Source organism: Danio rerio, chromosome 14 (assembly GCF_049306965.1).
Source record: "Danio rerio strain Tuebingen ecotype United States chromosome 14, GRCz12tu, whole genome shotgun sequence".
Taxonomy (NCBI): Eukaryota; Metazoa; Chordata; class Actinopteri; order Cypriniformes; family Danionidae; genus Danio; species Danio rerio.
In genome coordinates this window covers 54,072,343-54,095,000 of record NC_133189.1, presented here as the reverse complement: position 1 = coordinate 54,095,000, position 22,658 = coordinate 54,072,343, and the positions used below count along the sequence as shown (strand labels likewise).

General features: G+C 35.5%; 2 protein-coding genes across 8 annotated transcripts in view; one reads left to right on the top strand and one right to left on the bottom strand.

Annotated features, from left to right (window-relative positions):
* anxa6 (annexin A6) overlaps positions 1 to 22,658 on the bottom strand; it is a 230,555-nt gene that overhangs the window by 180,608 nt on the left and 27,289 nt on the right. The window lies entirely within an intron of this gene.
* The window catches only part of n4bp3 (NEDD4 binding protein 3), a 92,254-nt gene that overhangs the window by 52,366 nt on the left and 17,230 nt on the right, over positions 1 to 22,658 (top strand). For all 6 annotated transcript variants that reach the window (XM_073922305.1, XM_073922303.1, XM_073922306.1 and 3 more), the window contains exon 2: positions 17,018 to 17,461. In XM_073922305.1, the coding sequence (XP_073778406.1) occupies positions 17,051 to 17,461 (411 nt within the window). In that variant the 5' untranslated portion in view covers positions 17,018 to 17,050. The remainder of the gene's footprint in view (positions 1 to 17,017; positions 17,462 to 22,658) is intronic.

Here is a 22,658-nt window from a genome sequence, read left to right as displayed (position 1 = left end):
AACTTCACTTAAACTTAAATAAAAATCTGCGCAGGACTGGATTTTTAATCCCGCTCCCGGCAGGTTTTATTCCTCACCACCGCTCCCGCTGTATATTTAGTCTTTGTTCACCCGTGGTCTGACCCCTCTTGTTTTCTACCCGACCCGACCATTCCTGCTAATTTTAGATCTGGTTTCCAAAATCTCACATTAAAATTGGGCACTGATAAAAGAGAGAAGATGACAAATAAAAGTGTAGGCTGTGCAAGGATTGTAGGCTAAATATTTTGTTTGGATTTTGTTTGCCCCTTTGTGATGAGACGTAATGGACATGTGGTGACATGTGGTGAATTTGAAAGAGTCAGTGCCTCACCAACCACAAAGTCAGATTTACAAACATATCCACTCAATATATTGGTCAACTACTGATTGTGTTTCATATCTTATATCAGCATTATTTCTATACACATCAGCAGGTAAATATTGGGCAAAGGAAGAATGTAAAATGTGTAGTGATTAAATATGCCTCCCAAAAAACACTTAGCTGGATGCTACAGAGTCCAGACAGCCTATAACAAGCGACACACAGCATCACGGCGGATGCGCACAGTCTCTCTTGCTCGCTCGCTCGCTCTCTCACTCATTCTCTCTCTCTCTCTCTCTCTCTCTCTCTTTCTTTCTCTCTCTCTCTCTCTCTGTATATACAGTTGAAGTCAGAATTATTAGCCCCCCTTTGAATTATTATTTTCTTTTAAAATATTTCCCAAATGACGTTTAACAGAGCAAGGAAATGTTCACAGTATGTCTGATATTAGATTTTCCTCAGGAGAAAGTCTTATTAGTTTTATTTCGGATATAATAAAAACAGTTTTTATGTTTTTTAAACATTAAGGACAATAATATTAGCCCCTTTAAGCTATATATTTTTCTCGATAGTCACAGAACAAACCATCGTTATACAATAACTTTCCTAATTACCCTAACCTGCCTAGTTAACTAAATTAACCTAGTTAAGCCTTTAAATGTCACTTAAAGCTGTATAGAAGTGTCTTAAAAAATATCTAGTCAAATATTATTTACTGTCATCATGGCAAAGATAAAATAAATCAGTTATTAGAGATGAGTTGTTAAAACTATTATGATTAGAAATGTGTTGAAAAAAAATCTGCTCTCTGTTAAACAGAAATTGGGGAAAAAAATAAACAGGGGGGCTAATAATTGTGACTTCAATTGTACTGTACATCTGTTTGACCCTATTGATCATTACCTGCCTGACTATCCTGTTAATAAACCTGTATTTAGATCCGCAACTTTGTTGTCAGCGTCCCTATTCACATTACAACTGTTATATTATATTACATAAACTGGATTAATTCATTAATTTTTATATATATATATTATTTTATTATAATATTATATATTACAGCATATAATTATATCATAATAGTATAGATTATATTAACTTAATAAAAAATGTATATATTTTTATTAAATTTCATAAACTTTTGAAGGTATTCAATCTATAAACAAAACCTACAATATTCACAATGTAATAATCCTAAGAAATATCTAAACAGTCGAGGATGCATGAAAATTAATTTGGAAATTAAAATGGTGCAGTAGGTAGTGCTGTTGCCTCACAGCAAGAAGGTCGCTGGTTCAAGCCTTAGCCGGGTCAGTTGGTGTTTCTGTGTGGAGTTTGCATGTTCTCCCTGCCTTCGTGTGGGTTTCCTCCGGTTGCTCCGGTTTCCCCCACAGTCTAATGCTGTGTTCACACCAGACGCGGAACGCGCGGATAAATCGTCGCGTGAACATTTGAGGTTACTCGCTTCATTCGCGCGTCAAACCCTGCTTCATTCGCGTGTCAAATTCACTTCAGAACAGACGCGGATTTGCGTGACGGGCAAGGCTTCTGTCTGCCCCGTGACTCTAGCTTCATAGCTAAATGGCTAACATGGATTTTATGAAGAAAATAACAGTGTTTATGTGCTTTATGAAGGATGATGAACAGCGTCGATACGTTTAGAGCTGTGTCTGAGTCCACTACATCCTTTCAGAGGTGCATCCAGCTCTTTAAGCTCATAGACTCCTCCAGAAACTGAACCTGGCTGATGGAGGTTTTCAGCGGTGCTTCTAACTGAGCCCAGCCCAGTTTGATGAACTTCTTGTCGGTGTCTGCTGGGGGATTTCCCCTGGGACACCGACAACAGGCGATACGTCACAATCACGCCCCCACAAGAGCAAGTTCTGATTGGTTAATGCAGCACGAATGCCCGCTGAAGTTCAGATTTTTGAACGCGAGTGATTCGCGCAAAACGCTCAATTCGCGCCATGCGCACCGCGCAATTCTCATCATTCGCGCGTATCGCGCCGCAGGATGTCTATTCGCGCGTTTGCATTGACTTAACATGTAAATCACTTGACGCGCGAGCTGCGTCTGGTGTGAATGCAGCATAGACATGCGGTACAGGTGAATTGGGTAAGATAAATTGTAAGTTGTGTATGAGTGTGTATGGATGTTTCCCAGAGATGGGTTGCAGCTTGAAGGGCATCCGCTGCCTAAAACATATACTAGACAAGTTGGCGGTTCATTCCTCTGTGGCGACCCCTGATAAATAAGGGACTAAGCCGACAAGAAAATGAATGAATGAAACAAAAAGCGTTTCTGGGGCAATTATTGTATTGGTGCTCTTTGGATAAGCGATTCTTAAAGATATACAAAAAAAAAATAAAAAATCAGTCCAAGGCATTCAAAACATACACGAAAAAGCCTTACCTGTTATAGACTGTTTTATAAGAATGTTTTTTTTTACTAAATAATGAAATTGACAGTGCAAACAAACAGACAGTAAGATTGAAATAAAGCATCTGATCAAACTGGAGTTTCCTGGTGTGTGTGTGTGTGTGTGTGTGTGTGTGTGTGTGTGTGTGTGTGTGTGTGTGTGTGTGTGTGTCTGCATCTCTTCAGTTCACCTGTCTGTGTTTAAGAGGAAGTGTGACTATCTGAACATAATCATATCAACCACAAAGCCCCACATCAGTCAGTGTTTGCTCATATTGTGACGCAGATCGCCATCATCAACCCTCAGATAATCTCGACTCATAAATGAACTCATTCATCTACTCGTAAACTGGTTTCCTCACACACTCACTACATTTCTGCAGTTCCTTTAAAGGGGAGCTATTATGCAAAAATCACTTTTATAAGGGGTTTTATAAGTTGTGTGGCAGCAGTGTGTGAATATAACCAGGCTTCTACTGGTACAAATGTATTAATTCGATTTTTTTGTAATCACTCTTGATAAAAACAGTCTGCAGAAACACTTTGATCGACGTTCTCCCTTTGTACGTGTCATTAGAGGGGGAAAGCCCCGCCCATTGATGACCATCTCTCACTCATTAGCATAGGACGTTAGGCTTGTTATTGAATCGGTCACTATGCTGACCACTGTTGCCAAGTATTTACAACAAAAAGACGCTCTGCCTGAAAAGTCGCTAGATTAAGATTATTAGGCTATGGTCATTAAAGGGGTATTTATATTTGCTCTACGCTTTATGTAAGCATGTCAATTTAACTAAATGTATTGCTGTTTGAATACAGTATATCAGAATAGATGTGTAGTGAATTTGCAGCAATCTCACAGACGTAATAAACTCAAGTTCTGAAACTCTCACTTAAAATATCTGTGATTGAGAACAAGAAATTAATAAACAGTCAAATTGAATTCTTAAAGGAGAAGCCGATCGGTTTAACTGTGCAAGGGAAATACCTTCACACTGCAGTCATTCGGTACGCAGATCTGCTGTCAGGCTGCAGGTGGGAGAGGCTGCTGTTTGAGGAATGGAGCCGCCTGTCAGTGCTCTGAGGCGGGGGAGGGGCTGGCGGCATCACCCGCAGCTCGTTGAGAAGTGTAGGGATGGTACAGAATGGACAAATGACAGTCTATAAAAATCTCCTGTAACACAAAAAAGTCGCTAAGTTTGTCGCTAGTCGCTTATTTGAAAATTTGTCACTGGGGGAGGTGGGGGTCTGTAAAGTCACTAAATCTAGCAACAAAGTTGTTAAGTTGGCAACAATGTTGCTGACACACAGACATGTGTAGCTCCGCCCTCTTTTTAAAATATCACAATGTCATTTGAATTTAAAGGGACAGTCACCAAAATGCCACAATTAGGATCAAAGACCAAATGGGTCAGTTTCAGAGAGTTATAAAACATTATTTGTGTGGTATTATGAGCTGACACACACACAAACACACACACACACACACATATACACACTCTAGGGCAGGGGTGGGCACACTCGGTCCTGGAGGGCCGGTGTCCTGCATAGTTTAGCTCCAACTCTAATCTAAAACACCTGAACATGCTAATCAGTGTCTCCAAGATTACTAATTATCTATAGGCAGGTGTGTTTAATCAGAGTTGGAGCTAAACTGTGCAGGACACCGGCCCTTCAGGAGCGAGTTTGCCCACCCCTGCCCTAGGGTCATCAGAGACTGATTTTACAGCTATTAAAAAGAAACCTAATAGGACCCCTTTAAGGATCCAGTCAACTATTTCTCTAATCTCTACTTTCAGCCTGTCAATCATAAACTAAAGTGGCATTCTTTGTAATGGGCAATGTTTGGTTGTAGTTTGCTGAGTGCTGTGATGGCAGAAACTGAACCACTTCTCATGCATAAAATCATGAGCTGCCTTTCTGATCTCACGACGGGTAAAAGCCTGAACTTAAGTGCTGCGCTTTTTTTGCCTATTCTCTAACTCATGGCATAATAACTCAATTTACGCATATGGTAAATGATCATTTTGTTGATTTAAGGAAGAGCCTAAAGAGCAGATCAATATTTGGAGCAGCTGTTAATGGCAAAAAAATTAAATAAATTAAATAGTTTTGTCTGATCGTCATCTGATTAAATAGTTTAGTCTGATTTATCAAGATAAAAATAAAAATAATAATAATAAGAATAAATATAAATTCAGAGATATTATCTGAAACCAAAAAGTTGTTGTCACTTAACGCTGGATCAAATATAGACAAACTCAATATTAGAATATTTAAAAAAATAAAATAAAATTTAAATGACACTTTTTAATTTGATTGGGATGTGATGGTCCACATATGATCCAACAATCCAACATTTTTAGTGTAGTTTTCATATAATATATCTGAATGTTGTTATTATAATAATATAATAAAATATATTTTTTAAATATTTTTAAATGTGTCAATATAATATAGAAAAATATTAGTAAATATAATGTAAATTACATTACATTTAATATGAGTGTCAATGACACATGTTGAGACAGTATATCTTGAGACTTTTTCCCTTTTCTCCATATATAAATTATATTATATTATATTATATTATAATTATTTTATATAATATTGTATTGTATTAATTATAATATATTAATTATTTTATATAATGTTGTACTATATTATTATATTCTATTAATTATATTATATTAATTATTTTATCTAATATTGTAATATATTAATTATATTATATCATTAGTTTTATCTAATATTGTATTATATTAATTATATTATATGAATTATTTTATATGAATTATTTTATCTATTATTGTATTGTAATAATTATATTAAATTAATTATTAATGGGGTTTGCCATAGGCAAAGTCCATTCTTACTATTGTGCCTGGTTTATTATTCTTCTTCCTTCTTCCGTCCTATTTTTCGGCGCGTAACTAGTCCCGCAGCTTTCGTCCCAGACCCTTGAAAGTGGGCTCAAATCGTGCGGTCTTATCGGGAATGGTGTGCTATGACTTTTATAAGGGGTGGGGGGTTTTTTGGCCCCGCAGGGGCCAAAAAACCCGCCCAAAAATCCCATAGACTTAACATTGAGCCGAACTTTGACGAATCACAGCGCCGCGTGTGAATTTCATAGAAATATGGGATTCACAGCATCTGTAGAGGGTTGCAGCCTAAGTGAGAACATACCTTGCAAGGGGGTAAAAGTTGCACCCCTGGGGCTCTAGGACGTCCCAAAGTGCTCCCATTGACTTACATTGGCCCCATTGACTCCCATTCATTTTTCTAGAAGAGCACTAAACGCGCCGCGAAATGGGACGACCTTTAAAGCGTCATAGCGCCAAGTGTGAAATTCGTAGAAATATGGGACTCGCAACATCTGTAGGGGGTTGCAGCCTGTATGAGAACATACCCCGAAAAGGGGTATAAGTTGTACCCCTGGGGTGCTAGGACGTCCCAAAGGGGTCCCCATTGACTTTACATGGCCCATTGACTCCCATTCATTTCTTGACTCACATGTCAATCACAGTACATAGCAGTGTCATACAGACTAGGGGGTTGGCTAACTTGACTGAGGCAACCAATCAGCATCTCAATATGATTTTGAAGCTCACAAGCCACGCCCTCCCAAACCATTTAAAGACCCTTAATAACTGCCCCATTGACTTAACATGTGGTGGGGCGTCCCATTGCACATCCCATTGACTTCCATTATAAAGGTCACACATCTATAACATTACATAGGAGTGTCATAGAGACATGGGGGTGGGCTCATTTGACTCAGACAACCAATCAGCATCACAATATGATAATGAAGCTCACAAGCCACGCCCCCAAATTGATCCCATAGACTTCTATTATAATTGGGCTAGATGCATATCTTTGCTTAGCAGTGTCCTATTGACTTGTGGGATGGCTCATCTGACTCAGACAACCAATGAGCATCTCAATATGATAATGAAGTTCACAAGCCACGCCCCCAAACTGGTCCCATAGACTGCCATTATAACTGGCATACATGCATATCTTTGCTTAGCAGTGTCCTATTGACTTGGGGGATGGCTCATATGACTCAGACAACCAATGAGCTTTTCAATATGATAATGAAGCTCACAAGCCACGCCCCCAAACTGGTCCCATAGACTGCCTTTGCAACTGGCCTACATGCATATCTTTGCTTAGCAGTGTCCTATTGACTTGGGGTTTGGCTCATTTGACTTGGACAGCCAACCACATTCAAGTTCACTCTGCAACCTCGCCCATAGCAACAAAACAGAGTACCCTAGCAACCATTCATCAACAGCTATATCTCAGCATCGGAACATCGTAGAGACTTGGGGATTGGCTCGTTTGACTCATGCTAGCAAACGGAACTTCCTATATGCTACACATGCTAGCAGTGACTAGCTACATGCTAATATTGACTAGCCATGTACTGTAACTTGCTAGAACTGCTTACTAAGTATAAATATTTCATCAGGCAAGTATGTAAGGCTTGCCTAGTAACCACCCAGGATACCCTAGCAACTGCCTAGCAACCACCCAAATTACCCTAGCAACCGCCTAGCAACCACCTAGCAACCGCCTAGTAACGCCTTAGTAAAGGCCTAGCGACCACTCAGGACACCCTAGCAACCGCCTAGCAACGCCTTAGCAACCACTTAGAATACCCTAGCAACCACCTAGCAACACCTTAGCAACCACCTAGCAACCACTTAGGACACCTTAGCAACCACCTAGCAACACCTTAGCAACCACCTAGCAACCACTCAGAACACCCTAGCAACTGCCTAGCAACCACCTAGCAACCACTCAGAACACCCTAGCAACCGCCTAGCAACACCTTAGCAACCACCTAGCAACCACTCAGGACACCTTAGCAACCGCCTAGCAACACCTTAGCAACCACCTAGCAACCACTTAGAACACCCTAGCAACCGCCTAGCAACCACCTAGCAACCACTCAGAACACCCTAGCAACCACCTAGCAACACCTTAGCAACCACCTAGCAACCACTTAGGACACCTTAGCAACCGCCTAGCAACACCTTAGCAACCACCTAGCAACCACTCAGAACACCTTAGCAACCGCCTAGCAACCACATAGCAACCACTCAGAACACCCTAGCAACCATTTACATTACCCTAGCAACCACATAAACACATGAATTTAACCATTTCTCCACATTTACTGCTATTTTGCCCAGTTTAGTACCATTTTGTACCCCATCGATTTGCCACGCAAACCCCATTCACATTTCCTTTAGGAAATGTACAATTCTAGTTTTATTTAATATTGTATTATATTATATTATATTATATTATTTTATTTTATATTATATTATGCAGGAATCAAGTTGGCTATGTTTATTTTGAAGAGAAAAACTGTAAATAAATAAATAAATCTATAGACGTATTTGTTGTTAGGAAAGTTTTTTTTTTTTTTTTTTTTTTTATAATTATTTTTTCAGGGTTTTCACCTTTATTTTGACAGGACAGTAGAGAGACTTGACAGGAAAGCATGGGGAGCAGAGAGAGGGGAAGGATCGGCATAGGACCGCGAGGCGGAATCGAACCCGGGTCGCCGCGAGCACCGGAGTGCATATGTCGACGCACTAACCACTACACCACTGGCGCCGACTGTTGTTAGGACAGTTTAATGGAAAACAAGGCCGTGATTTAGAAAATGTTTTGCCTAAATCAATAAAATATTACTTTATCTAACATTTTAACCTGCAAAGGAGATACTTACACAGCGGAAAAAAACAAATATTACAGTTTTCATTCTGTTTCAAAGTGCTGTTTACTGGAGAGAATATTTTTTCCAACACATTTCTAAACAATAGTTTTAATAACTAACTTCTAATAACTAATTTCTTTTGTCTTTGCCATGATGACAGTACATAATAATTGATTAGATATTTAGCAAAAAAAGTAATCTGCTTTTTAATTTTATTATAAAGTATAAATTATCAATTGCATTTATTTTATTCGGTTATATAAACTAATTAGGTTAACTAGGCAAGTCAGGCTAATTTGTTCTGTAACAAAAAAATAAAATAAAAAATTCTTATGCTAAAAAAATTAACCTCAGCATTAATTTCATAAAATATATACATATCTAATGAAGCCAATTTAAAGAAATAAAACTCTCCATAATAAAAATGTAGAAAATACTGTGAAAAATGCCTTTGCTCTCTTTAACAGCACTTGGAAAATATTTGAAAAAGAATGAAATATTTACAGGAGGAAAATAATCATCTTGACTGTATTTAATCAGTTCAATGTGCAGAAATAATGTAGAAAAGTTCAATAGAGTCAAGAAAAAAACATTACTAATACTAATGGACTTTAGAATGAGAAAATGTACAACACGACTCGAGATCTGTCCGTCAGCAATGTGGAAAAAGGTCAAAGTGTGAGTAAATGTTTGTTTTGGGTGAGATGCAGAGGTGAGACTGGAGAAGCAGATCCATTTCAGCTTCACTATGGAGCTTATTATATGACAAAACAATCTGAAGTTGAATTGTGTTCAATTTAATTAAGGACAATTGAAATTTAATAAAACTGAATATTATAGGCCCTTAAAAATGTTTTGAAATTTTAATTTATTATCACCTGAAATTTAGGACAACTGAATTTAAGGCAGAGTTTTATAGACGCATTCTCAAACTTCAGAAATGAATTGTAAAAATACAGTTTCAAGTTTTCAAGATGAAGAAATTAGTGGAAAACAGAAATTCAGATTGTGAAATTCAGAAAACAATCTTCAGCAGCATATATTAATAATAATTTAGTTTTATTAAATTAAAATTGTCAATACAAATGACCACAATTTAAAGTCACATTGTTTTGTCATATTTGAAGCTCCATACTGGACTGCAAGTCAAAGTCAGGCCATTAAATTATTGATGATATTTTCAGAGGGCACTGGATCTTTTTAGGGTGTTTATTTTTAATTTCAGAAATCCCAGCAGCATTTGAGATTGAATTATTATATATTCACACTGGAAGCGTCTGTGGAGCAGTGTGTATACACAAGCAGAAACACTCGTATTTTATCTTTATGGCTGTTTGAGTCCAATATCCCATGTTTATAGCACTGAGAGAAGAGGTCACTGAGGTCGAATCAATACAGGCTCTTAATGAGGTGTGCTGGAGAGACTAAACTGATTGAGAAAGATAGAGAAAGTGAGAGAAAGAGAGTGTGGTGCTACTAAACAGATGAACAGTATTTTATTTTATTTTTATTACTTTTATTTATTACAATTACAATTATTGTATGGCAATTACAATTTTATAAATTTTTATTTTATTACAATTACATTTTTATTCATTACGATTATTTAATTTTATTAAATTCTTTAAGTTGTATTTTATTTTATTTCTGGAGCCAAGCATTTTTTAATTAAGAATATACATTTAATATTTAGTTATTAAATAATTAAGTATTAAAGAATATTAAAGAGATTTAATTTAATATTTATGATATATCTACAAATTAAATTTATATATTTTTATATTATTTCTGGACACATTCATTTTATTGTATTTTACTTCTGGACCAAAGCATTGTTTGTTTAATTATGAAAGTAAATGTAATATTTATTTAATACTAAATAACTTAATATTAAATCAGATTAGCAAGATTAAATATAATATGAATTAATTCAATATTTAATCATATTAAAGAGATTACATTTAATTTTTTGTTATATCTACAATTTTTTTTATTTATTTTTTTTTCTGGACCCAATCATTTTTAAATTATGAATTCAATGTTGTTGTTTTTTACATTAAGCAATTTAATATATAAATCATATAAAAAAATCTTTTTAACTAATATTTATGATATGTCTGCAATTTTTATTTTATTTTCTGAACCCAAACATTGTTTAGTTATGAACATAAATCTAATATTTATTTAATAGTGAATAATATTAAATGGATGAAATGTAATATTAATGATAGATGTTTTTTTTCTGGAACCCAGGCATTTTTATTGAGCATAAATGTAATATTTATTTAATATTAAATTATATTTTAAAAATTACATTTAAGTCATGATACATCTACAAATTTATTTTTAATTTATGTTTTTTATTTTATTTTTTTCTTGGACACAAGCATTTTTTTAATTATGAACATAATTAAAACATATTTAATATTAAATCATTTTATGTTAAATATTACATTGATTGAATTGTATATGTGTGATATAACTTTAATTTATATTTTAATTTCTATTTTTATTTTATTTCTATAAACAAACATTTATATATACGTGTGTGTGTGTGTGTGTGTGTGTGTGTGTGTGTGTGTGTGTGTGTGTATGTATGTATGTATGTATATATGCATGCATATATATATATAAAACATTGTAATATCAATATAATAATCAAATATTACATATAATATACCTATAATTATTTAGTTTCAGCCCATGTTTATAGCATAGTAGGAGGTTGTTGAGGTGAAATCAATACAGGCTCTTAATGAGCTGCGCTGGATGGAGAGAAACTGAGAATAAAAAGGATTCATACCACTATACTATACAGAAAGCCTTCAGCAGCAGATCAAAACTAGTAAATAAATAGATCAAACTTACTCTGAGGGAGTTTTTCTTTGCAGAATATGATTAGCGATTACCAGCGGACAGTGATTAATGCAACAGTACTGCAGGGTCAATTAAAGGTGTTTTTTTCCTCATTTAAAGGCATCTGCCCTTGTTTTCTGGCTATCGCACTCATGGGATGATTCTCGGCTTGTATCATCACAGTTATATAACAGACTTGTGAACTTCAGTATGTACACTAGTGCTCATTTTAAGGAGGAACGCAGGCGATTTTGACCCATTTTCTTGTTTTGCTCTTAAAAATGTGTTTAATAGAAACTATTTAATAGTATTATAGGTACCTGCTGTAGCATAACACTGATGCAGTGACTACATTAACATTTATGATATAACTAAACTTATTTTGATTTGATATTTTATTAATATTGACATTTTATGAATAAATATTTAATTCATTATTTAGCTATTTAGTTTTTGTTTTGTTTTTGGGCCCCAAGCATATATTTAATTATAACCGTAAGTGTAATATTTATTTAATATTAAGTAATGTAATATTACATATTAAATAATCTTAAATAGATTAAAGTTATTATATATTATACAACTAAAATATTCATTCAATATTAATTGTTTGTATTTTAATTAGATTTTCATTTTTATTTATTTAGTTTTGATGCTGGTAAGTATTTAAATGAACTTGTGTTCTCATCTGCATTTGTAATCATTTTAATAATCTGTAATAATTTGTCTATATCTTTTGTTGACATTGCACTGAAAGCCACGCTCAACTCACTTCCCACTACGGCGTGAGATGTTTTATACTGGGTGCGCCTGTATATTGGCATATATTCCAATATTAGAAATAACGAACTTGCACGTGGAAAAGACGCGATATGTGAATGGCCCGCTGCGATTGTTAATCCAGCGTGTGTGCGTATTAGTCTTGGTGTATGAGCTCGGCACTTTAAACTAGCGCACAGGTGGCAAAACTAAGTTGCAGCAATTTCGTGCAACAGAAACGCGGCGTTGAGGTGCCTTTAAGCTTAAGTATTCAAATGCTTTTGGCTGCTCGCACCATTCGCTTAATGTCAGGTGCCTCACGCTCTGCGCAGCCTTCAACTGCAGCTCGTGCTGTATTGAACAGACGCACGTCACTGCGTAACTATAGCAGCCGTTTTTCGACTGAACTAACTTTATTTTTGATGTCTTACACTATTTGGAGGGCCGAAACAAATCAATTGAATTGAGTTTGCCAATTGAATAGCCCTGCTACATGCTAACTGAACCGTGTTTGGGTGTGTTTCATGGATTCCAGTCTTGAGTGTGAAACTGAAGACGCGATGTCACGTTTAAGGGACCGTTTCATTTAGATTTATTATTCATTCTTATTTTTCAGTGAACACAAACTGTCATAGTTTATTAAAGATACAATCCCCACCACCCCCATATTAGCTGCACCTACAGGAAACCCTCTCCTAATACCTGCAGCACAATGACTTCTGATAATTTATGAGCGTCACAAGTGGTGAATCTGCTGAGCAAAATATCTGACTGTGTGTCACCGCATCCCAATTGACTGAATAAATAATACAAAACGATATAACTAAAGCAATGTCCCCTGTGCTGAGCGAGAGCGCTTTTCTTCCTGTTAAACTGAACAGTCGCATCATCAATGATGTAAGCGTGCTCCGACTCAGAAGGTAAAGATGCAGTGTGAGTGCAGGCCGTCGGGGGAGAGGAAAGGGGGGACAAGCGTGCTTCGGCATGATTGAAGGCAACAGTACCTAGCGTGTGTGCACCCGAACATACTGATACAAACATCTAAAACAATTATTTAAATTGATCAGGGACCTTAAAAATCACTCTAAAAGCTTCAATAATTAAATAATATTCACTGTATGTTGAAGTGTCCATGATATCAATATTGTGCATGTTCGTAATAAATCACAATATTCTGAATTATTGAATATCTCTGCAAAAAAAAGTTTCTTGTTTTAACCCTTAAAGAACTAGAGGTATTTTGTGGGCAACAAAATTAACCCTATATTATTATTTTTTTTAAAGTAGTTTTATTTTTATTTTAGCAGTCAGCCTCAAGTGTCATATATTATTTTAAACAGGAGAACCTGAAGCTTCAATCTGTATCCCTTAAAGGTCCAGTCTAAAATATTTGTGGTCCAAAAACAGATGTACAGACAGAAAATATTCCAGAATTTTAAGAAAAACGTTTTATAAAAAAGTGGCATTTTCTGGTTCAGGGGTTTTCAAAGTGTGAGGCGCGCCTCCCCTGGGGGGCGCCGGAGCATGTCAGGGGAGGCGTGGAAAAAAATATTATATAATAAAAATATAATTATTAAGTTTAATTATTATATGTATTTTTTATTATATTTAAACGTTTTAATTAAATAAAGCTAAAAAAAAATAATACGTCAAAAATAAAATCTTTTTTACCCAGAAGACCATAGCTGTGAATTCGCTTCTGTTTGGCAAGCCCGCCAATACAGGTATATGCCTGCTATGGATTGGCTTCTGAGACCACCTTCAAGTTCAGGGCTTAAACCCAAAAGACGACCATATGATGATCAGTACTTGAGTTTAGGATTTACGTGGACAGGACCAGCTGATGAACCACGACCTTTATGTGTGGTTTGTCAAGATATTTTGGTTAATGACAGCATGAGACCTGCTAAACTTCGACTGTTTTGACTGGGATGGACAGTTCTTGGATCTGTTCTTTTCATATTGAACCATCATCCTAGTTTTAAAAACGTTATACTAAAATACTTGTTATTACTCTGTAAATAATTGCACTTTTATGCAAATGATGATAAAAGTGAGTTAACAGTCTGACATCTGTCTGTGTCTTTATATATAATGTGTGTGTACATATATATATATATATATATATATATATATATATATATATATATATATATATATATATATATATGTGTGTGTGTGTGTGTGTGTGTGTGTGTGTGTGTGTGTGTGTGTGTGTGTGCGTGCGTGTTTGGGAGGAGGGGGGCGCCAATGGATAAGTTGTATCAAAAGTGAGGCCCACTGTCTTAGACTTTGAAAAACCCTGTTCTAGTTATTACAAACAAAACCTCATGAAGTTTGTTTTTTTTCTTTAGAAATACATGCTATGATGTTTTACACTTCCAAAATAAATTTTGTCTATATCCACAATTCCCTGAGCAAGTTATAGCAATTTATTTCAATGTTATTCCAAAGCGTTTTTCAGTGGGGAAAAAAAACTAATTTATTTACTGACAGTGTATTTGCCAAAAGTTCTGGGAATGAACCAAAACAGAAAGATTGTTACAAAATAACAGAACATTGAAACAAATTTGACTTTTTCCAAATAATATATTTTCAGTTACCATAAACAACAGCACTTACAATCAACAAATAAAAAATAAGAAAATAAGAAATAATGCATCAAAGTCCAAATAAACTCAGTAAAAAAATTGTTATGAATATTTACTATACTATAAATAGTAACAAAACTAAACTAGATTCAATATGGACCATCCTTAGGTTTTATGTGCCAGCATATGGTGTTGACCCTGCTGCTTCTCAACTTTTGCGTTGCAGACAAACAACCGCACTGTCATTTCCGTCCTTTGAAAACAGCGGTGACTTTGCTATGTCACTGTTTTGTCATGTTTTTTGTGCTGATGTGCATGCAAAAGTACTTAGTATAAGAATTATTTCATGCAAAACTTTGTTGTTGTTTTTTTGCGTTTTATTTAGCCGTGCATAAATGTACAGCCTATTTCTAATTTAGGGTTGTTCAAATAGCTGATTGCTGGTCTACAAAGCGAAACCTATGCTTATTGGTGGAGAGAAAGCGAGTTTGAATCAATCTGGGCATGGAGGAGGGACAATGCATCAATGCATCATGTCTGGTTTGTCCGGAGACACAAGCCACGAGCGTTCCTTTGTCAAATCAGCATTGTCAAAATGTGATGACGTAACCACACTGATTTCGGAGCCTCCCAAGGTCCGGGAATGTAATTACAGCGATGGAAATCTGAGACTCTCTTCTTTATGCCAATCTTTGAATTATACAGATCGGATCAGCGGATCAAAAGTTATTAAACATTTAAGAACAATACTTATTTTTAGCTGCGGGCGACTGTTTTTGGTCTTTAAGGGTTAAGCAATAATATGCCAAAATTAAGTGCGTTTTTCATTAAAACAAGAAAAATAATGTGCAATTGAGTGAAGCAAAATAATCTCATGTTAAAAGAAAAATATTATTTTGCTTACCCCATTGACAGGTTATTTAGCTTGTTTTACGGACAGTCTCGCTTAATTTTGGCATATTAGTTCTAAAAACAAGACTATAGGCCCTATCATAAACCCGGCGCAGTGGGGTGCAAGACGCGGCGCAATAGTCTTTTGGTAGTTTCAGCTTGGCGCAAGAGTCGTTTTGAGGTGTTGCGCTACGCTGTTTAAATAGCAAATGCATTAGCGCTCATTCCTGCACCCATAGGCGTTCTGGTCTAAAAAGGAAGGCGTTCTGAGGCAGACCGCTGGTGCGTTGCTATTTTGAGAATCTATAAAAGATTTTTCATTAGACCAAAACTAACCCGGTCTAAACTCCGGCGCAGAGTTGCGCCTCGCTTACGCACTGCTTAATACACACAAGAGAGCAATAGGCAAATATCTTTACATATGAAAAAATGTAAATATTAAGGATATATATAGTATATGATAAAAATAGATATAGGATATAAATATAAAGGATTAAAATATTATAAAACATATTATTTTCTAGCCTACATAAATATGAAAAACCACTGCTTTTATGTCTTCTTCATCTCGGGAGGCTTTTCAGTTCATTCATAACAATTTGCTTCTGTATAATGTTATTATTATTAGCAGTATTATTTATTATATCCATATTTATATTTGTTTTATTAAAAACAAGCTTAGATTTGCTCACCTGTCAGGTTTTAGACCATAAGGGGCACAGCATGTGTTTTAGGATATAACTCAGGTTTTTGAGCACATTTTGTTATTATTATTCATTTATTTGTTTGCTGGAAATTAGAACTGAATTTAGAAATAGTTTTGAAACGAATATTTGCGCTTAACAAACGAAATTAATTATTTATAGGCTAATTGATGTCTGTGCGTAAAGGTTTCCCTATCCAAGAGCGAAAGTGAAAGTGATCCATTATCTCTATTCTCACGCAGTAGATGCTCTGTTTAACTGTTTTCTGTGAACTGTTTGCTTGTGAAATGCTCATTTTTTCCACTTAGACTTACTTTGCGTCCTGTAAATAGCGAATGCGTTCTTGGCGCGACGCAGCTGACTCTTAAAGGGAATGGGAGATGAGACTCTAATTGGTTTATTCTGAAAACACACCTATAACTCATTAAGAAAATAAACTCAACCCTTTTAGACCATGTGCCGCAGCACAAGGCAGATTTCCTGTCCTTAAATTAGCAAAAACGCGTCCTGACACGCCCTGAAAGCGTTTGCGCCCTGCGTTTTGCGCTCTGCGCATGGACCGTCAAAATAGAGCCCTATATGTTTGCTTTTTTACAAAATGTTAAATATTTGGACAAGAAACAAGACAATAAATCTACGTACTAAAATCCTCTTTTACTGTGAACATCAAGCAGATTCAGGTTTCTTATTTGATTTGTGTTTTTCCTTTCAATTTTAGAGATCCCAGTGGAGCCATTCAATCCTGTAACCAATGGCTACAGTCCAGGCCCTGTCCTTGACCCAGGACCCCAGTAAAAGCATCTGCGCCGTTTATCCAAGAGCCTCTTTACCATCAGCCCGGTGCATCATGGGAAGTGTAGGAAGTCTGATCGAGAAACCAGACGTGTCTCCGAGCAAAAGCAACAGAGCGGCTCCTCAGGTCCCGGGACGGCAGAACCACGGCCTGCTCAAGAAGGGCTTCAACCAGAGAGAGCTGCTCAATTATTTCAACATCACCAAGAAGGAAACCAAGAGCAGCAAACACATCATTTCCGGGACGTCCTCCATCAAGAGAGAGCACCGGCGGGAGGACGAGCACGTCTACACTAAAGTCTACCACCGAGACGGGAAGGAGGTGGATTTGGGGAAGAACTCGCTCCCTATTGGTGGCAAGTTTGACAAGGTATGTGTACTGCACTGCAACAAAATGCTTTTCTTACTTAAAGATTTTGTCTTGTTTCTAGTCCAGAGGTCTCTTGTACAAAGACTTGCGTTGATACTAAAACATTGTGTATGGATAAAGCTGTAAATGTGCACAGATTCCCACACATATTCTCTTTGTACATCTGAATTAACGTGAAATTGAGCGCAACATTTACATTTAGTCATTTAGCTGACGCTTTTAACCAAAGTGACTTACAAATGAGGACAAGGAAGCAATTTACACAACTATAAGAGCAACAATGAATAAGTGCTGTAGGCAAGTTTCAGGTGTGTAAAGTGTAAGAAGAAAAGCATTAGTAATTTTATTTTTTTTGGGTACAGTTAGTTTGATACCCAGAAAGGCAATTGCAGATTAGAAAGTGAAGTGGAGACTAAATAGTTGAGTTTTTAGTCGTTTCTTGAAAATAGCGAGTGACTCTGCTGTTCTGATGCAGTTAGGGAGTTCATTCCACCAACTGGGCAGATTGAGCGTGAGCGTTCGCGAAAGTGATTTCTTCCCTCTTTGGGATGGAACCACGAGGCGACGTTCATTCACAGAACGCAAGTTTCTGGAGGGCACATAGATCTGCAGAAGTGAAAGCAGATAAGAAGGAGCTAGGCCAGAAGTCACTTTGTAAGCAAACATCAGAGCTTTGAATTTGATGCGAGCAGCAACTGGCAGCCAGTGCAAACGGATGAGCAGCGGAGTGACATGTGCTCTTTTAGGTTCATTAAAGACCACTCGTGCTGCTGCATTCTGAAGCAGCTGAAGAAGTTTGATAGAGTTAGCTGGAAGCCCGGCTAGAAGAGAGTTGCAATAGTCCAGTCTGGAGAGAACAAGAGCTTGAACAAGGAGTTGAGCTGCATATTCAGATAGGAAGGGTCGAACCTTTCTGATGTTATAGAGTGCGAATCTGCACGATCCAGCAGTTCTAGAAATGTGGTCAGAGAAGTTTAGTTGGTCATCAATCGTTACTCCAAGGCTTTTCGCCATTTTGGATGCAGTAATGGTTGCCCCATCCATCTGGATTGAAAAGTTATGGTGTAGAGGCGGGTTGGCAGAAACTACAAGCATTTCCGCAACATGCACGAGCGCAAAACCCCTCCCTACCTCCTTACCGTATGAATATGGGAATGACTCCACTTTGGCAAAACCAAGCAATGGCAAAAGCAAGCAAGTAGAGAAACTTCGCAGAATGTGAATTGGAGGTGCTCCTATCAGAAGTAGACCAGAGAAAAACTGTGTTGCAAGTTTGTTCACTGGAATTAATAACAAAAGAAAAAAATAAAGTAGAATTTAGCTGACGCGGCAAACACAGTGGAGTCTGAACACCTCACTGTGAGTAAATTAAAAAAAAGAAATGGTCCGATGTAAAAGTGCAGTTTAAGAGGAGAACAGCGGCACGTAAAAGTGTGGACCGAACAGGGGATGCTGAACTAACATCGTTTGAGGAGAGAGTTGCCTCAATTGTGGGCGACACTTTACTGTCTGGAGTAGTATCCGTGTCTGTGGGAGACACAGATGTATTACACTTTGTTATGCTGCGTTCACACCAGACACGAAAAGTCCAGGTTTTAAAACCGCCAAATAAATTTTTGTAATACCGTTCTTAAGGTATGTGTACAATTTTTTTATTTACGTTTTGTTTGTTTTTTGGGACAGTATCTCCAGCAGAAAAAAAAAATGCAAAGATGCTGTTTTAAATTGTAAAGAAATCTGTGTTTTTTAAACTAATGAAGACAACAGAAGTCAATCATTAATTTTTATTAATCAGCCTGACATCTTTACTGCTCCAAAATATAATAAATCTTTCAAAAAAATAAAATATATTATTTTTAAAAGGGAAAAAAGTTTTTGCTTTTTACCCAGATATTTAAAAAAAAAAAAAAAAAAAAGATATTTTGAGCTGTAATCACAATACTGTGATACCGTGAAACAGTGATATTTTTATCAGAATCTTATACTGGCCCGTGCCTAATTCTGACATCTTATCCTTTCAGAAATGGATAAACGTGAGAGTGACGTGCAAAAACAAAAACAAAGGAGAAGCCACAAAAACAAAGGAGCAAATGATTCTTTCAGCAACCTAAAACACGAACAAACTGCCATGTTTATATATTATCATCACCTTTTGGACTATTAAGAACTCAGAAATGACGGAAATACTTTTTAACAAGAGGTTACATGAGCTGCTGAAGATTAAAGATACAGATGAGCGGTTTGCACTGACTAGGCTATATGTTGCGTGTAGTTGAACCTAAATAAGGACTAAATGTCTGCTGTGTGTAGTTTTTCTGTAGTTGGTAACATATCTAACACTGTAAGAGGCTGTATGTGTTCGTATATGTTGCATTTATTTATTTATTTTATATTATCGCAGATGTTACAGTAGGCTATTTCGCATCTTCATTGATCTGCAGTTATAATCTTTCTTAACAAGTAAAAATGTTGTCTTGTTTTTTTAGAAATAATAAGTCAAAAGTAAATGAGTTTTTTCCTAAACCAAGCTAAATAACTTGCCAATAGCATAAGCAAAATAATCTTATTTCAATGCAAAAATATATACTACTTTACTAACCCCATTGGCAGAGTATTTTGCTTGTTTTAAAGAAAAGCTCACTTAATTTTAATTCCTTATTTCCAAAAATTGTATTTGTAGATATTTGGACTTGAAACAAAACCAAAACATTTTTTTTTTGCTGTAAGATCAGAATTATAGTAATTGCAACTTTCAAAGTAGCATCTTTGTCAAATGGTAAATTACAAGTTGGAAACGCTGAGTAATGGCAGATGTAAGGAGTGTTTGGGAAATCAGGCTGAAAACGGTCATTAGTTTAGTGACGCGAGTGCTGCAGAAATGACATGCTTCACCTTCACATGTTTTACAAATAGAAGTAAATAATGTAGTATTTTTTATCAGCAATAGCACAATATTATATACTATAAAATAGGAGTATAAAAAGTTGTGAAATACTATTTTAATACTTTTTTTTTCCAAAATGCAATATTTATAAAATAGAAATAATCACAATTTTCACTAAATTATTGATGCAAAACAATGGATAATATTTATAATGGATAATAAAGATCAGATTTAAAAAAAAAAAAGGTATAAATTTAATAGGAGAAAAAAAATTAGATATATATTTGAAGTCAGAATTATTAGCCCCCCTTGATTTTTTTTTTATTCTTTTTTTAAATATTTTTCAAAATATGTTTAACAGAGCAAGGAAATTTTCACAGTATGATAATATTTTTTCTTCTGGACAAAGTCTTATTTGTTTGTTTTTTTCGGCTAGAATAAAAGCAGTTTTAAATTTTTTAAACACCATTTTAGGGACAAAATGATTAGCCCCTATATTTTTTCTCGATAGTCTACAGAACAAGCCACTAGTTACCAATTAACCTAGTTAAGCCTTTAAATGTCACTTTTAGAGGTAACTCTCACCTAGGTAACTATATGTGTGTGTGTGACTTTTACCTATTTAATAGGTGTGTCCTCCTATTTAATTTATAAAAAAATAATGTTGTTTAATGTATAATGCACATATATATATTAATTATATTTGTCAAAAAAATTAAATCAAAAAGCTTAACACTCAAATTAGCAGTGCTGTTAAATTAATTATCGCAAAAAAAATTAAGTTTGCATTGCATTTACATAACTTTTTGTTTACTGTGTATATACATGTATAGGGCATGTTTATTTATATTCATATCCATATAACAAAATTATACATATAATTTATATATACACACATATATATATACACACACACACACTCACACATACAATGCTAAATAAATATACACAATACACACACATATAATATGTAAATACAAGCTTTTATTATATGGAATTAGTCAATTAATTCCCCACAGTCCATTTTGGCAGTAAAACTATGATTATATAATTATATAATTATATATATAATAACTATAATTATGGTAAATATAGAGTTTTTAGCAGAATAATTTTATGGTAAACTGCTAAATCAGACATGACCTGAATGCAGCAACAGAACGGCAAACAGTGTTCAGTGTTTGTTCAACACATTGCAGGAAAGTAAGGAACAATTTGTCAAAGTGATTGGCTTTTCTTGACAACTTGCTATCAGGAAGCATTCAACAAATCTTTAAATGAAAAAGCTAACTTTACAACTACTAGATTAAAACAAGATGAATAGGTTCCTTGTTGTAGTTTCATTGATGTACAGAAATCTGGACAGAATATTTCCAGTCCAACTCTATAAAGACGATCTTTCTTCTCCAGGCAAGTGTAATTCATTGACAGGTGGGCAGTCGGAAACAGAAATAAATCATATAAACTGTGTGTGTGTAGACCAACTGCTGGATAAATTTATCTCTGTTATCCAATACACTCTCCCTCAGGTGACGTTATTGAGCGTGAAATTCAGCAGGACAGAAGAAATATGGAAGTTAAAGTAGTCTGCATTAAATAGTTTAATGTTGTTTGGCATGGCGCCAGCGTTTAAAGGGAAACCTGCATCGGGACTTGTATGCCTTAATATAATGTAAATTATGTTGTTTAATGAAATACAGTGCTCAGCATCAATAAGTACACCCCATCATTTTTAAAATGAATATTTCTCAGTGAACATAGGTCATATATTTTGGTGCATTTGTTTTATTTAACAGATATGTTTATTTACATCATATTTTAGTCACTGGACATCTTGGAAAGATCATTTTAATTCAAGCTAAATAATCACAAAACAAATTGAAGACCTCAAACTTTGAACAAAATTGTAGATATGTTTTGTTTTTCTTGGTTTTTCCTCCTTTTTAAATTTGCATTTAATATTTTTCTCAAACACAATTTTGGGCTACAAATTTTTGGGACATTACTGTAAGTCAGTGGTTCTCAAACTTTTTTCTATCAAGTACCACCTTAGAAAAACATTGTCTTTCCAAGTACCACCAAAATGAGCAGTATTGAAATACCGTAGCGTAGTTGGACCAGTAAAGCAGCTAAAACTCTGCACAGTTAAAAAACCTGGCAGATTACCTTAGAAATATAGCCTATATATAATATATAGCATATTATATACATCATTTTTAATAAATTTTGAATTATATGTAGCATGTATATGACATATTTAATTCCTCCGTGTACCACTAGAAGGAAGCCCGCGTACCACTAGTGGTACACGTA